The sequence below is a fragment of the Nicotiana attenuata genome, chromosome 7 (assembly GCF_001879085.1).
Source record: "Nicotiana attenuata strain UT chromosome 7, NIATTr2, whole genome shotgun sequence".
NCBI classification, from domain to species: Eukaryota; Viridiplantae; Streptophyta; class Magnoliopsida; order Solanales; family Solanaceae; genus Nicotiana; species Nicotiana attenuata.
Window position 1 is genome coordinate 6,435,550 of NC_031995.1, and position 15,786 is coordinate 6,451,335.

At 35.5% G+C, this 15,786-nt stretch overlaps 2 protein-coding genes across 2 annotated transcripts; one reads left to right on the plus strand and one right to left on the minus strand.

Moving 5' to 3' along the window:
* On the plus strand, positions 1,572–3,674 carry LOC109228618 (eukaryotic translation initiation factor 1A). The gene is made up of 2 exons (XM_019393772.1): positions 1,572–1,929; positions 3,291–3,674. Exons 1-2 carry the CDS (start codon positions 1,675–1,677, stop codon positions 3,471–3,473), a joined length of 438 nt encoding a protein of 145 aa, XP_019249317.1. The 5' UTR covers positions 1,572–1,674; the 3' UTR covers positions 3,474–3,674.
* Positions 4,708–8,188, minus strand: LOC109230392 (GDSL esterase/lipase At4g01130-like). Its single transcript, XM_019395899.1, has 5 exons — positions 7,869–8,188; positions 6,970–7,179; positions 6,642–6,799; positions 5,301–5,571; positions 4,708–5,099 (listed from the first exon to the last, which is right to left on the minus strand). Exons 1-5 carry the CDS (start codon positions 8,119–8,121, stop codon positions 4,831–4,833), a joined length of 1,161 nt encoding a protein of 386 aa, XP_019251444.1. The 5' UTR covers positions 8,122–8,188; the 3' UTR covers positions 4,708–4,830.

Consider the following 15,786-nt stretch of genomic DNA (forward strand, 5'->3'; position numbering starts at 1 on the left):
GTAGCTAAACCTTAGTTCTCTGTGGGATTCGACTCCGGACTTGTAAACCGGATTATATTTGCAACGACCGCATTGTCCTTTTTATAAGGCATAGTTGGGCGTGATCAGTAAATAAATTTAAAAAGAACTAATTGCAAGAGAGAGAGAGAATGCAACTTTACATAAAAGTGCTAAATTAAAATGTTAGAAACTAAATACACATATTTCACTAATTTAAAAGCTAAGTATTACTTATTACAAATAATAAATAATTATGGCAATTAAAAACAACTTTTATATGACAAATGTCAAATAATAAACCTCAAAAGGAAAAATAACCTAACAATTTTAACAATTTAGTAGAATGTACTACTAAATTAATAACAGCCACATTAATAGAGGGAGTACTGCGCAAAGATGTGAAGTGTGTGCATCCCCGTGATTTCCGAAAAGTAAAAATACATGGCATTCGAACTCATGCCTTGTGACTTAGAGCCTGTTTGGATTGACTTAAAAAAAGTAGCTTTTCAGCAAAAATAGCTTTTAAGCCAAAAAGTAGTAAGTTGGGATTGCCCAACGTATTACTTTTGGCTTGTTTTAAGCAGTTTTTAACTTATTTTAAGTACCTTTTGACTTTGTCAAACACTGAAAAAAAGCTAAAAAGAGTTTAAAAGCTGTTATGATCAGCTTAAAAGCCAATCCAAACACCCTCTTAAAATGACCCCGATTGACCATCCAACTGACATTACTTGTTAGTCCAAGTGGGTTCATTTAATTTACATATCCGTTTGTGACAATAATTTACACGTATAATTAACCAAAAAATTCAGCGAAGCAAGATGAAGGAAGTCCCCTTTACAAACACCTTGAGAGAGTCTTACATATAAATACAGTATATTTAATCGATATTTCTATCATTGAGTTTCAAGATTCTTAGTAATAATCTGTTTATCGTGTTTTAATTTAGTTGAAGTTCTGAATTGTGAAGAAGCAGTAGTTATGTCATCTGTTTTCTTTTCTCAATTAGGATTTCAAAACTCGTGCGCAAGTATCTCATTGTAATTTTCGTTCTTTAAGTAAAAGCACCTGCATTCCATCTTGAATCCTATGTGTGATTTTATATATAACCAACAATATACAAAAAAGGGACCAATATATATTTAGAGTTAAGGGGTCACTCCGGTTAACTTCGGCAAATTTATATATATTGAAAACAATCATATATTTTACTTCAAACCCTAAGATCAAAAGTAAAATAGGACATTGATTGAACAGTTGCTGATATACCCCGCTAACTTCAAATTCTGATTCTGCGTCTGCTAGCGTTTAGAAATTAAATTCAAAATGCTTACAGCCAGTTTGATAACATGATGTGCAAAATATTGCAAGGCAGATGTGAAAAAGAGAGAGAAATGACATGACCCTATCACATCTATGAGGAAAATAATTTTTCATTTGATTTCTTTTTTCAACAGAAAATGACATGTCGAGCTGCCACGTGTCGAGAGCACTAGAGACAAAAGGGTAAATTGGTCCAATTTTTACAACTCTTGTGGCTTCAACGCAAGCTCATTTATTAACAACTTCTATATAAAACCAAAATCAAATAACCCTCTTTCAATTTAGGGTTTCAACCTCAAAGCTAGCATTTCTCACAAAACAAAGAGAGAAGAGAATTAACCAAATCAAACAAAGATGCCGAAGAACAAGGGTAAGGGAGGTAAGAATCGGAAGAGAGGAAAGAACGAAGCTGACGATGAGAAAAGAGAGCTAGTTTTCAAAGAAGATGGACAGGAATATGCTCAGGTTTTACGTATGCTTGGTAATGGACGTTGTGAAGCTATGTGTATTGATGGAACAAAGCGTCTTTGTCATATACGTGGTAAGATGCATAAAAAAGTTTGGATCGCTGCTGGTGACATCATCCTTGTTGGTCTTCGTGATTATCAGGTAAAAGATCCAATTTTTACCTTATTTTTCCAATCCCCTTTTATGGTATTTGTTTATTTTGTGTATTTCCAGAAGGTTTGTTGTTTATTTTGTGTATTTGTTTTGTGAAATTCGTTGGGTTTTTTTAAGGTTGTCTTTTGTGGAAAGAAGTTTGGTATATTTTTTGTTCGTGCCCAGATGCCTTTTTTGGATGATGGTGGTGTTCGGGATAGCTTGCGCCCACCTCCCATCAGCACCTAGACTTAGGCAGATGGTGTGCCAAGATACAACAACAACAACGAACCAAGTATAATCCTACAAGTGGGGTCTGGGGAGCGTAGAGCGTACGCATATCTTACCCCTACCTTCTAGAAGGTAGAGATGCGGTCTATCAAGTTTAGGATTTAAACTTGATGGGTTCAACTTTAGATTTCTTAACAATGAATCTATTGCATTTGCTGACATTGATATACACAAATATCTTCCGGTGTATTAGGATAAGACTGTTGATTGCATAGTTTTTCGATTGAAGGTATAGGCGGATTGAAGATTCAAAGTTATTGGAGCACCTACTTCTTGTTTGTAATAGTATGAACATACTAACTACTGTTACAAAGAAGTAGTAATAATGTGTCTATATTTGTGTTTGTAGCAGGGATGTCAGAATTAGGTAAAGGATATGCCTTTGCTTCTAACTCCTTCATGGTTGGTTGGTTTTTAGTGAAATTGTGAAGTAATGAAAAAAAGTTCTATTTGTTTTAACGAGAAAAAGGAGAAAAAAGTCCCCTAGGGCAAAAGAAAAAGGGGGGGGGGGGTGTGGAGCTAGAAAGGATAGTTCCAGAGGTTCTACAAAATAATAAACTAGAGCGTGGGTATATACAAACGGACTTCTTTGTGGTATGGCAGCAGTAGCGAAGAAAGAAGCTGTTCAAATCATGCTTTACCTAGAAAGGGAGCTGTGAAAAAGGAACTAAAATGACTTCCCTGCAATACCAAGAACACAGAAAGGCTTCAAAACTTTGGGATGGAAGGAGAAAAGAAACTGGGACTACCACTTGCTTAGTGCAACACTGCTTGCTGTAATTGGCACAGCAGAAGCCGCTGTAAAATTGATAGTTGTGTGCCCACACTGCTGCAATAATATACGTCTGCCCTTTTTGAAGGGTAAATAGTTTTTGTAGTTCCTACTGAGTTCCAAGAGAAGTGGCACCGGTGTGTGTCTGAGCCTGTGCATGTGCATCTCCTTCCTCTGAAAAGTTTTTATTTGTAGCGCTCTACTTGGGGAATTGATCATATTATTGGTTTGCTTTGATATGCTATCTTGGTTTCCTATCCAATGTGGATATTGCTCTCTTTTAACTTTGTTATTTTGATTTTTCCAGGACGACAAAGCTGATGTGATCTTGAAGTACATGCCTGACGAGGCCAGGTTATTGAAGGCATATGGAGAGTTGCCAGAGAACACAAGACTTAATGAGGGCATTACTGGTGGGCTGGATGAAGAAGAAGAGGGCGCTGGTGATGACTACATTGAGTTTGAGGATGAAGACATTGACAAAATCTAAATCTGAACGCAAAGCTGCTGTTACTGAGGTCCGTTATAGGCCTTACTAATGTTTTTGTGGAGCTTTTTCCATAAACATTGAGAGAGTATCTTGTGTATCGTTTGAAGTTATGTAATCAAACTTTGTGCATTGTGAGATTTGTATGAAGATTTGTGCTTTCATGAAATGAATGCAATATTCTAGCTGGTGTCTATTCAGTTATGCACGTAGACTTGTTGATCACACTTCTGAAGCTTCGCTTTGAGGGGTGGGGATGAGTGGACTTCGATTGTAGGACCCTCTGGCCTCTAGGTTTTGTAGGGCCTCTAGGTTTGTGACTGGACCATGGCCACGGAACTGATTTACTTCATAGGTTACTGGGTTTTGAGTTTTTGCCTATTCAGCACAGTAAAAATAGAAGATTTGGACTCGGTAACATCTACTACCCGTCTTATAGGGTGTTGTATGCTGGATGTTCGTCTTCTGTATTTGTTGAATGGATGATGAATTTGGTTTAGCAGCAAACTTAAATGGTGTGACTTGCTTTTCTCACTCTTCTTTTTTGTCTCTCTGTGTGTTACAATGTTTATTCTGAGGGGCGCGTCCCGTTAGACCAAACACCAGTTTGAATGGAACCAAATTTTTGGGATAGTGTGATTATAGTTTGTACTTTGGAGTCCTTGTAGTTTGGGAGTGGCATATAATTCACTCCACGAAGTCTATTCTGTTTTCTTGCTACTATTAAGGACTCCACAGCCGAGGGCGGCATTAAATTTTAGTCCTTGACTTTGACAAAGGCCAGGGATTCCTATTTGGACAAATTTCAAGAACTCCCAAACTGTGTTATTCTCGGCCAAGGAGTTTTATTTGACTATCGTCTTCCTTTGCTTAAAGATGCACTATAATCATTGATTACAGTTTGTGCCATCTGTAACTTTTAATGGTAGAAAAAGTGGTACAGGAGAGAAACTCTAAGGCCTCGAATATGTTAATGCACTGTTATAGAAGGTTCACCTTCTGCAGTCGAACATCAGTTTGCTTGCATTAGCTGTGTTGAACCTTATTCTGCTGAAACAGATTTTTTCAGTGGTGTCTGGGTAGGGTAGGGGTGTACGCAGACCTTACCCTTACCTTGTGTTAGGTAAAGAGGATGTTTCAGATGGGAGAGGCTGAATCAAAGTCTTTATGGTTTAGTGGTCAAATTACCTATATATTGATTGAAAGCGGAATAAATCGAACTGAATTAGTTCACTACTGATGGGGCCAATTAAATGCATAAAATAAATATGTAAATCATCAAAGCATCACTATTTTTTATTCGTGTCTCCTAGTAATAACTCGTGGTTTATTTTCCCTACGCTTACAAGAAAATCATGTATCAACCTATAGGTTGAATATCACAGAATTTTTGCAGTGAAAATGGAGGATCAAAATATGAACCATTGAGAATGGCATATGTAGTGAGTTTGTTTGCTGCTTCTGTGGCATGTATCCCATCCCAGCTTACATAATTGTATGGATCCTTACAAGCTGTGGCTGTCAATGTTTGTCCATTTATCTGTTTGGTGTTTCCACAGAACACTTGCTGGTTAAAGTTGTAGGCACCACCTCCTTGTCCACAACATGCTGTGGTTCCATATTTTAACCCTACAAAGACAAACATCATTATGGTAAACTTGAGTTATAGCAGTATAAATATCTCCTAAGTAGGGTCTTCCGTTTTTTCGGCTAGAGTTTAAGTTTTATACACTGTTAGCCTATAGAATGTTTACACCATCACTTTGATTTGATCTACAATAACATGTAACTTTAACCTACTATAGCCGATTAAACTGTACTGAAATGTACCATGAGAAGTGGGGTGTTGGAAAAGCTCCAAGAGAACAGAATGAGTGTCCACATAAACAACATTTGCATCTGAAAATTCTTTTCTGGTTTGTGTCAATGCTTCTTTAAGCATGTTGTTGTAGTCCACCACTGCATTGTTGTATGATATCATGCAACCAAATTGATCAATATCTGAACTCTCATGAGGGAGCTCCACTAGAAACATTGGGTAACATCCAATTGGTGCAAGGTTAAGTACCATAAATGTTCTCCCCCCTAATCCATAGATTTCCTGGTTAAAAAATCCATTATATCAACATGATCAGATATCACACTATTAAGTTATATTCCGTTCCAATTTGTTTGGTATAGTCGGACTCTGCACAAAGTTTAAGAAAGAAATAAAAACATTTAGGGGTCGTTTGGTTTGAACACTGCTGATGCTGGGATTAGTTATCCTGGTATTGTTTTTTATCTAGTGTTTGGTATGTTGTATTAAAATGACAATTGCATAATTTCTAAGAAGTTATAAGTCATCCTGGTACTAATTACCCCACCCCCTACAAGGTATAAGTGATCCCGGCACTAATTTTAATCCCGGGACAACTTATACCAGTCAAACAAAGTATTAAGGTGGTATTAAAATTTTATACCAGCACTATACCTACTTATACCTCATACCAAACGACCCCTTGGGGATCGTTTTGTAGGAGGTATAAGAATAGTGTTGAATAGGATGTATTAACAATACTGGTATTAGTAATGCAGATTATTTTTTGCCCGCTGTTTGGTTGGTGTATTAAAGCATTGCATAATTTCTAAAGAAATTAGTTTACAAAAATATCCTCCACATTCTTTAACTTTGCACACTTTGAGGGGCAATTATGTCTTTAACTATGCTTATGCAAGTATTAAATACCCTTGCATTGCTAATACTATGGTTTGTTATGTATTAGTTATACATAAGATAATCCCAAATACGATGTGTAACTTATACAAGTATTAGTTATACGTATAAACAAGGGATTAGTAATGCACAAAGATATTGCTTGCATTGTTTTTTTCTAATACCTCCTACCAAACGATCCCTTAAACTTTGGGGTCTTAAACATGTTACTTACATTTGTGTAGTTATAAGGTTTCTTAAACTTGTGGTTTTTTAACATGTCATAATATTTGTCTAGCTATAAAAGCTCCTTACTAAAGGTAAAATGGAAAAGTTCAAAGTTAATTATTGCGTCATTCTTTTTTAAACGAACTAATAAGAAAATAGAACCAAACAAATCAGAATGAAAACGGTAAAAAACAACTAATTATGCTTCAAAAGTTAGGACCCTGAAGACCATATTCTGATTAAATTACCTTGATGGTGCTAGTAATTTGGGAAACTACTTTAGGTAAATATTGCTTCACTCCACTTATTCCTATTCTTGCCAAATTGCCAGTGAAATCATTCTGACCTATGTAGAATGTATAAAGTGACTTCCCAAATATGTCTGGGGAAGGCAGATTAGTGTTCCCTGTAAACAAAGATATATATATATAGATTATGATAAGGTGTATCTATATATATATATATATATATATATATATATATATATATATATATATATATATATATATATATATATATATATATANTATATATATATATATGAATGTTTCTAAATTGGAATAATATTCATATTACCTTTACTCTGAAGTTCATCGACTTTAACTTTAAATTCCTTCATTTGTCTGAGCTGAATTTCAAGAGAAAAGGGGCTAACTCCAGATACAAACAATGATGTTTGTGGCAAGAGTACTGTGGATGCTGATGTTGCAAAGTTGGCACCATGTTTGTAATTTGATCCAATTGATTGCAAATATGGACTCAGAAATGGCAAACCTAATGCTTGAGCTGCACATTACATAAAACGTTCAGTAATCTGAAATTTTATTAGCCAAGACTTTAAGGGTGTAAGGCCTTTTGTGGAAAATCGTACGTGCTTGGCTCAAATCAGACAATATCGCTCTGTGTTAAGAGTGGGAGAAATTCAAAACTAGCCAGATTTACAAGTGGTTATTGAAAAATAGCCATAGTTTCAAAAAGTAATCGATATTTAGTCACTTTTCATGCTAAAGATAAATTTGAACAAAAATATTGTTCAAAATCCAGAAAATATTCTATCATAATATGCTGGAGCTCGAATTTTTTACATGTGAACTTCCAGCGTAACATGTTGGAATTTCATAATGTGCTGGAGTTCTAACATAATATGCTGGAAGTCCATGCACGGGTGTTCTAATCTCCAGTATATTAAGCTTAGAACTTTTCGTGTGCTGGAGTTCCAGCATAATATGCTAGAAGTTCATACACGGGTGCTCCAATCTCCAGTATATTATGCTGGAACTTTCCGTGTTGCAGCAAAATAGTTGATGTTTTTCAATGACTTTGCGAACGCTGGTTATTTTTCAATTATCCGTCCGAAAACTGGCTAGCCCGTGCTATTTTGACGTTAAGAATATATCTGGATCTGTTTAGCCCAACAACAAATTTACTCGAACAACAAGCATACATCAGATATGTGTAAAAGTGAGGTGAAATACCAAGAAAATCAACGATGACTCTGCCATCAGTTGGACGTCCGACTGGTTTTTTGAAATAAGTCATTCCATAAGGAGAACCCTGAGATGGGAATGCTGCATAAAATCCACCTGTATCAGTATTTGAATCTCCAAAATTGAAAATAGCCTCAAATGCACATTTGCTTTCCACCAAATTAGAAGTTGCTATTAATAGAAACCAAACCACCATTAATGAAGACCACAAACTCATTTTCTTCATTTTAAATAGCTTCATTTTCTTCTCTTGTTTTTCTCTCAAAACACAAAGTATAGGAGTAGCTTATAGTAATGGATTCTGTGTTAAAAAGAAATTCCATCTTTATAGAAAGTGAAGCCATGCATGTGAACATTATCAACTGCTGACGCAATGAATTATTGCATGTACAAACAAATACTGTTACTAATACTTTCAAATCCTATCCTATTCTCGTACTAATAATTATTTCATCAATCTTTATTTTTAGTCCGACGAGAGCGTTGGAGCAACGGCAAAGTCGTCTCCGTATGACCTATAAGTCACGGGTTCGAGCCGTAGAAGTAGTCATTAATGCTTGCATTACGATAGGCTGTTTACCTCACAGCCCTTGGGGAGCGGTCCTTCCTCGGACCCTGCACGAACACAAGATGCCTTATACATCGGGCTATCCTACCACCTTTTATTCCCCCACACCCACTAATGCTTGCATTCCGAAAGGGAGCCTTGGAGCAACGGTAAAGTTGTCTCTGTATGACCTGTAGGTCAAGCGTTCGAGCTGTTGAAGCAACTATTAATACCTATATTAGGGTAGATTATCTACATCACATCGATCCTTGAGGTGTGGCCCTTCATCGGACCATGCATGTATGCGGATCCTAGCACCCCTTATTCTCCCTTCCCTAGACTACTTGTCTCTTGTTCTTTGGTTCTTGCCTATAGTTCACTTTCATGGTTAAAAACAAAAAAGGAACAACTGTATCCTTCGAAAACGCAATGAACTTATGTACGAGACTGATTGTGTTCTTTGGATTTAGTCTAGAAGAGGGACAGAAATAAACAGTGTCTTTTTCTAATAACTTAGCTAGCTATTATACAGCTAGCAACAAGCAACAATATAGTCCAATGTCGATCAACTGATGACAATGGCTACCATTTGTCTTTGGAGTAACACTATAACAAAATGGAGGGAGAAATTCAAAAATAGCCAGATTTATAAGTGGTCATTCAAAATAGTCACCATTTTAAAATTAATTGAAATTTAGCTATTTTTCATGTAAAGATAAATCTGAACGAAAACACTGTTCAAAATCTAAAAAATACTCCAACATAATATACTGGAGTTCCAATATAAGTATACTCCAGCATAATAACGATGTATTGGTTGGTTTTCAATGAAATTTATGACTTGAGACTCACATCTCGAATTTCATCAGGGCTATAATGTTGAATGCGGGCAGGGGTTGATGTTGTGTTCAACCTACGGGTTCAATTGAACTCATAATTTTCGACGCGGATTAAAAAATTTATATATAAAAATTCATTAAAATTGTAAAAATAGTAGATATGAATCCATAACTTTAAAAATATAATGGGTTCAATGCTAAAAATCTTGAAAGTTGAACCCATAGGATACAAATTCTGAATCCGCCTCTGAATGCGGGCATCCCTTTCAACACAATTGATTAGTAGGCAGAGAGCCAAAATTAAATGAAAGAAAAAGTAAACAGACGTTAATATAACGAGAATTCATATAATCGACCCCAATTGTTGCAGTTTCTGTGGTATGTATCCCATCCCAGCTTACATAATTGTATGAATCATCATTTTAACTCTGCAAATTAGAGAAAACATCATTATGGTAAACTTGAAGAGTATAAATAACTCATGAAATTAGCACAATGACCAAAAGCTAAATTTGGCAATAAGAATAAGGGAAAAATTCCTTAGTGGGGTCTTTGGCTTTTGCAGCTAGCTACACATTGAAGGCATAATCGAGATATTAATAAAGAGTTAAGTTTTGTGCACTGATTGTACCATTATGTTGATATGACCTACAATAACATAGTATTATATTCATAACAAGTTTAATACGGTAACATGAAAATATAATAATAACCTATTATAGCAGATTACCTAGCAATGATAATGTGCCACTCATGTAAATAACTTGCTTATTCAACAATCTCATTAGAAGGGCAGGGCAGGCTGGTGCACAACAACACAAAGTATCCTGTATTCGTGCAGGATCCAAGGAAGGGCCTCACCCTAAGGAGTGTGATATAGACAACCTACCCTAATGCAAATATTAGTGGCTTCTTTCACGCTCGAACCCGTGACCGATAGGTCAATCGGAGACCACTTCACCGTTGCTCCAAGACTCCCCTTCTCAGCTCGATGTAGAAACATCGAGCATTCACGCAGGGTCCAGGTAAGACCGCATCCCAAGGGGGTGTGATATAGGCAGTCCACCCTAATGCAAGCATCAGTGGCTGATTCACAGCTCGAACCAGTAACCTATAGGTCACACGGAGACAACTTTATCCTAATGTAAGCATCAGTGGCTAATCCAGAATTTTAAGTTAGTAAATGACAAACTTAAACTGAATTGTGCCTTGGTAAGAATGGTTTCCTTCCAAGTATATAGTGCCTGAAGAATCAGCCACTGATGCTTGCATCAGGATAGGCTGCCTACATCCACCCTCTTGGGGTGCGGCCCTTCCACAAACCCTACGTGAACGCGAGATGCTTTGTGCACCGAGCTGCCTTTCTCTTTCATTCCAAGTATATAACGCCTAAATTAAAGAATCATACCATGAGAAGTGGGGTGTTGATCAAGTACCTGTTGATAGTCTACAGAAGACTTGGCCATTGATGCAAGTCATAGGAAAATAGTTTGTAGCGTTGTCTCTTCCGCCAAGCTTCTCCAAAATCATACACACGTCTGTGCCATTCCATTTTGATGTTATATACACTAACCTTTCCTCTTATATGCAAAAACAATATGTACGGAACAGCAGGATGAACAACCATGTTCTTTTTTTTTTATATAAAGTTGCCCAGACAGCCGTCTAGGTTAAAACCATGTTCTGAACCTCAAAAGGATGAGTAATATTATCAGCTCTTGCAATATACTTCCTAACCCATACTGCATCTCGACTATGAAAATCGCTCACAAGTTTCCACACAGTGATACCGCTCCCTGCAAAATAGAAACCCTCACCAAAGAAGCCAAGACAACAAAGAAGCAAAGACAACAACGCCAGGGTTTGACCGCCATCGGTTCAGGCAATTTCCAACGCCAAAAAGACTTATGAACACTATCGTAAACAGTTATCCATCCATAATTATCCATCCAACGGAATAATACGCCATTAATAACACAAGCTGATGACGATGATATCATATCCCAAGAAGGGCCCAGCCTAAGAGGTTTATCAAGAATTATATTAATATCAGTCCACACATTAGTCTCAGAAGAGAAACTCTCAACCGTTACACTAATTAGGAACAACTGATGCCCAGGTACTGCATAGCGAACTATAGTAAAGGATATGACATCGTCATCTCCTTTACAAATAAATCCAACATACGGATCCTTGATTCCTTTACAAATAAATCCAACATACGGATCCTTCATTTGGATTCGAGTTTTAGGGATATCAAAACGCTGCCTGGTGGCAGGATTATAAACATAATAAATCCTATGTCTGCTTCTACGCTTATCGCAAAGAAGAAATGTATTTGACCAAAAAGTATTAAACTTTTTTTTAAACTAATTAATGAATGGAGTAGAGGATAAATCTTAGTCAAAAGTAATTAACTCTAGATCGCGACATATTGAGTAGGAAAATCGGGAGAGAATAAACTAATTTAATATTTCTTGAGATAACTATCTTACATTGAATGAGAACGATAAGCTTACATTCGTGACTGGCTAGGGTTATAGTGGTGTCTGAGCAAAAAGTGTAAAACCCTTTTTGTCGAACTAATTAATAGTAATATGGAAGGTAAATCTTAGCCAAATATAATTAATCCCAAATCTGAACTTACAGAGTGCAAAAGTAGAAGCAGAATAAGAGCACGTAATATTTCTTAATGTAATAAAATGTACATCAAACATGGGGGATGAGCTAACATCTGTGACAGATTTGCACCATGATCGTGGGGGCAAGGAAGGGGAAGAAAAAGAACGGTTGACATCGAAGAGGTTTCTCTTGTTGACCACCATAGTGGCTGCCTGGAGCCAAAAAAAAATCCCCCCTCTCTAGGTTCAACCCCTCCTATATATATTAAATTTTCCTTTTGTCCAATGGTCTTTGACCGACGTACTCTTTGACGACTGTACATTTCATTGTTTGCTTGATCATAACATTGTCCTATGCCTTAAACCTTTCGACGTTCTGGCACCGGCGATGGCCGAGGTACTCTTTGCTACCTCGCTACGCGGACATGATTACAGCTTGGTCGACCCCTTATCACTCCACTTAAGGACGACCATTCCCAGTCAGATTTTGACCCATACAAGAAAACTATTACCATTGGAAGATGCAACAATATTCACTCTTTCGCCAATAAAATTGACTGACTTATCTAAACTGCTACCAAGTAATAATGGCGATACCTGATACGAGAAGAACTAAACGATTTTTTTGAATTTGTAAACGAGTATGGGTATCTACACAAAAGAAACCAATTAGGTAAGGTAGAGACCAGCATTATTTAGAACGGTAAACTTCAGCAATGCACTTTCGCCAATTCGTAGATACACATGTAAACCGAGCAAGTGATTTCAAAGGCAAACGATTCAATATGTTGATTATGATTTCCTCACAAACAAAAGATTTGTTTACACGTTTCATTCTAACTCTGCAACAGCAACAACAACAATTCCAGTGCGAGGAAGATAGTATGTACATAGACCTTATTACTATCTCGGGTAGATAGAAAAGTTACACCTTCGACCGTTTTCCTCCTTAAACTCCTTGTTAAAGGGAGTGCTGCCTTTTCTCTAGTTTTAAATTTTACTAATTTCAATAATTTTTAAGATAGTATAAAATAAAAAATAATTATAAAAATTACATTAAAATCACAAAATTATAACAAATAATCTATTTAAAATATTTATAAATTATAATTCAACTACGAATAATGCCAAAAGTATGACATATATCATAATATGCAAATTAGCTGCAGTGTTGTTACAACTCAAACATCAAGTAATGTATTCGATACGAAATCTTATATGTATCTCTTAAGGAGTAATTAATCTTGAAAGAATTTCGATATTATAATTTAATTTTTTTTAAATACTCCTTTTATATATGCTTTCTATTTGAAAGAGAATTTATAGAAAAACATAATTCACAATTTAAATATGATTCTCTAGCATCATTTATTTTTAAGTTTCAACAAGTTAATAAAGTGACACATAATTCACCATACTATACTATGATAACCAATTATTTGTAAATAGTTACTATATAATACTGAGCTATTAAATTAATAAGTATTATATCTCGTAAATGTAAAAAAAATAATATTTAGGAAAATAATTATAAAAAAATTATGGACTATTATATAATAAAGACATAACAAAAGTTAATAAAGAAATACTTTTTAAATGAAAGATATATTTAAAATTTACTATCATAGCAGTCTTAGTGGATAACGTGCAATAATTTTTATTTTAATTATGACATAAAATACTCTCAACTTAACGATTTATAATTAAGAAAGAAATAATTTTGAATAATCAACGATTTATTAAAAAATTTGAGGATTTACAAGGTTAGTTACACACAATTGCATAAAGTTCTATTAGGCTAGCCCAGTACGCTGGGTATTGGGCGTGTCCAGGGCGTAAGCCCCGACGGCCGAGGCGTAAGTCTCACGGAATTAAGCTCCACACATATGCCCAGGGGCGTTTTACGAGTGCTCCGCCCCAGGACTAGCCCCGGGCGAATCCCTATTCTGCCTTTTAAAACAGAGGTAGGAATCTATAAAAGTGGTAACCCTAAAAGTTAAAAGTTTAATTATTAAAATATTTTTTCAAATAAATTTAAAAGCCCTATTTATTTTTTACTAAAAGCGGCCATATTGAGTCACAATGGTTAGCAAAATCTAGAGAGTCAACGCTTGGTTGGCACAATAGGCAAACAATTCAAATGATGTTCCTTTTACTTTTTTTCCTCTTCTACATGGTTTGGAAGCTAGGTTATTCCTCTTCCAGTTAGGGGTGGGCATAGTTTGGGCAAACCCGAAATTCAAACTGGAATCCGAATTTTTTAAATTTTTGGTTTTGATTTTCGGATTACGGATTGGATTTTGGATTTAATTTTTAAAATTTTTGGATTTCGGATTGGATATCGGATTTGGATATTCATTTTTGTAAAATGAAGAAACTTCTCAACTTATAAGCTCAAAACCGAAAATTTAAAATATCCAAACCGATTAATCCGAAATTGAACATTAAAAATGCAATCCGAACTTATTTGGATTGGATTTGGATTGTCATTTCTTCACACTACTAAAAACATTAATTTTGCGACAAAAAGTGTCAGTCGAAAAACACATGGTCGCAATATATTTGCAACAGAATCAGTCGAAAATTTGCGACGGATTCAGTCGCATACTGAAAAATGTGGGGACATTTAAAATTAAGCCATTTGCAACCGCATCAGTCGCAAATTTAGCGACTGATTCAGTCGCTGACCAGAGTTAAAAAAAATATAAATAAAAAGTTTCGATTGATTCCGTCGGAAAATTAAAATTGAAATTAATTTTTAAAATTGAAATTAATTTTTAATTAATTATTCCGACTAAAACAATCATAAATATTGATTATTAATTAATTAAAAATATCGAAAATTCTTCATTTGCGACTGATTCAGTCGCAAATCTTAATTAAATTTTATTAGAAATTTTCAATTTGCGACTGAATCAATCGCAAATCTGGGTAATTCCTGGTGAAATTTGCGATTGATTTAATCGCGAATCTGGGCACTTTTAAGCAGAATCATGCTGTATTTCTAATACACCACCTGCCAAATAAAACATCTAACTAAATACCTAACAATTAACCAAAAACGTAATATAACAATCCAAAAATATAATATAACAATCCAAAATCCAACATTTACTACAAAACAAATAGTAATATTTATATCAATTCGCCAACTAATCAAACAACCAACTATCAAACAACATAAATTAAACATGTCTCTAACTTTAATTCTAAAACATTCAAATAGCCTATCCAGAATCAGTCTCCTCCTCAAACTCAGACTCAGACTCCATTGCAGCTCCTTTTTTGCTTTTCTTTTTTAACAATTTTGGGATCAAAGCCTGAGTTGATTGAAATTCTTGCGACATTTGATCCATTTTTTGATGCATAGCTTCCATGTCTTGTTGGAAAACTGATGCCCAGTGAATAATGTTGTTGGTGGACGACTAGAGGATGGCTGTACTCCAATCCCGTAGACTCGACCTTTATTTATTATTTTCACGAGAAATAAAGAAAAGAAAGTAAAAGAAGTAAGAAAACTAACAAGCAACTTTCAAATTAATACCAAAATTGATAATTACATAATATTTATACCTTTATTCACGCCACCAACCGCATGTGTCCGAATTGCAGTCATATCCTCCGGGGCCGACTGAGTTCCTTTAGGCTGAGTTTGTTTCCATGCATCAAAACCAATATGATACTTGTCCTGAAATAAAAATAATACACGTTATATAAATAAAATAAACCAAGAAGAAAAAATAATATAGTGTTGGTATTGGGATCATACAAATGTCTCTTAAGCACGCGGTTTGATCTATCCTTCTCTTGTGACGTCCTTCTTCTTCTTCTTGTGGGTCTCCGCAAAGACCTCAACATAAGTCACATCTCCCACACGTTCCTTTTGATATATATATATA

What these genes read in the sequence shown, in the direction of transcription:
- LOC109228618 (XM_019393772.1), top strand. Translation starts at nt 1,675, where the DNA reads ATGCCGAAGAACAAGGGTAAGGGAGGTAAGAATCGGAAGAGAGGAAAG. An exon ending in TTGGTCTTCGTGATTATCAG is followed by an intron (nt 1,930 to 3,290) that starts GTAAAAGATCCA and finishes TGATTTTTCCAG; the next exon opens with GACGACAAAGCTGATGTGAT.
- LOC109230392 (XM_019395899.1), bottom strand. Translation starts at nt 8,121, where the DNA reads ATGAAGCTATTTAAAATGAAGAAAATGAGTTTGTGGTCTTCATTAATG. An exon ending in AGTCATCGTTGATTTTCTTG is followed by an intron (nt 7,180 to 7,868) that starts GTATTTCACCTC and finishes TGTAATGTGCAG; the next exon opens with CTCAAGCATTAGGTTTGCCA. An exon ending in CCAACACCCCACTTCTCATG is followed by an intron (nt 5,100 to 5,300) that starts GTACATTTCAGT and finishes TTGTCTTTGTAG; the next exon opens with GGTTAAAATATGGAACCACA.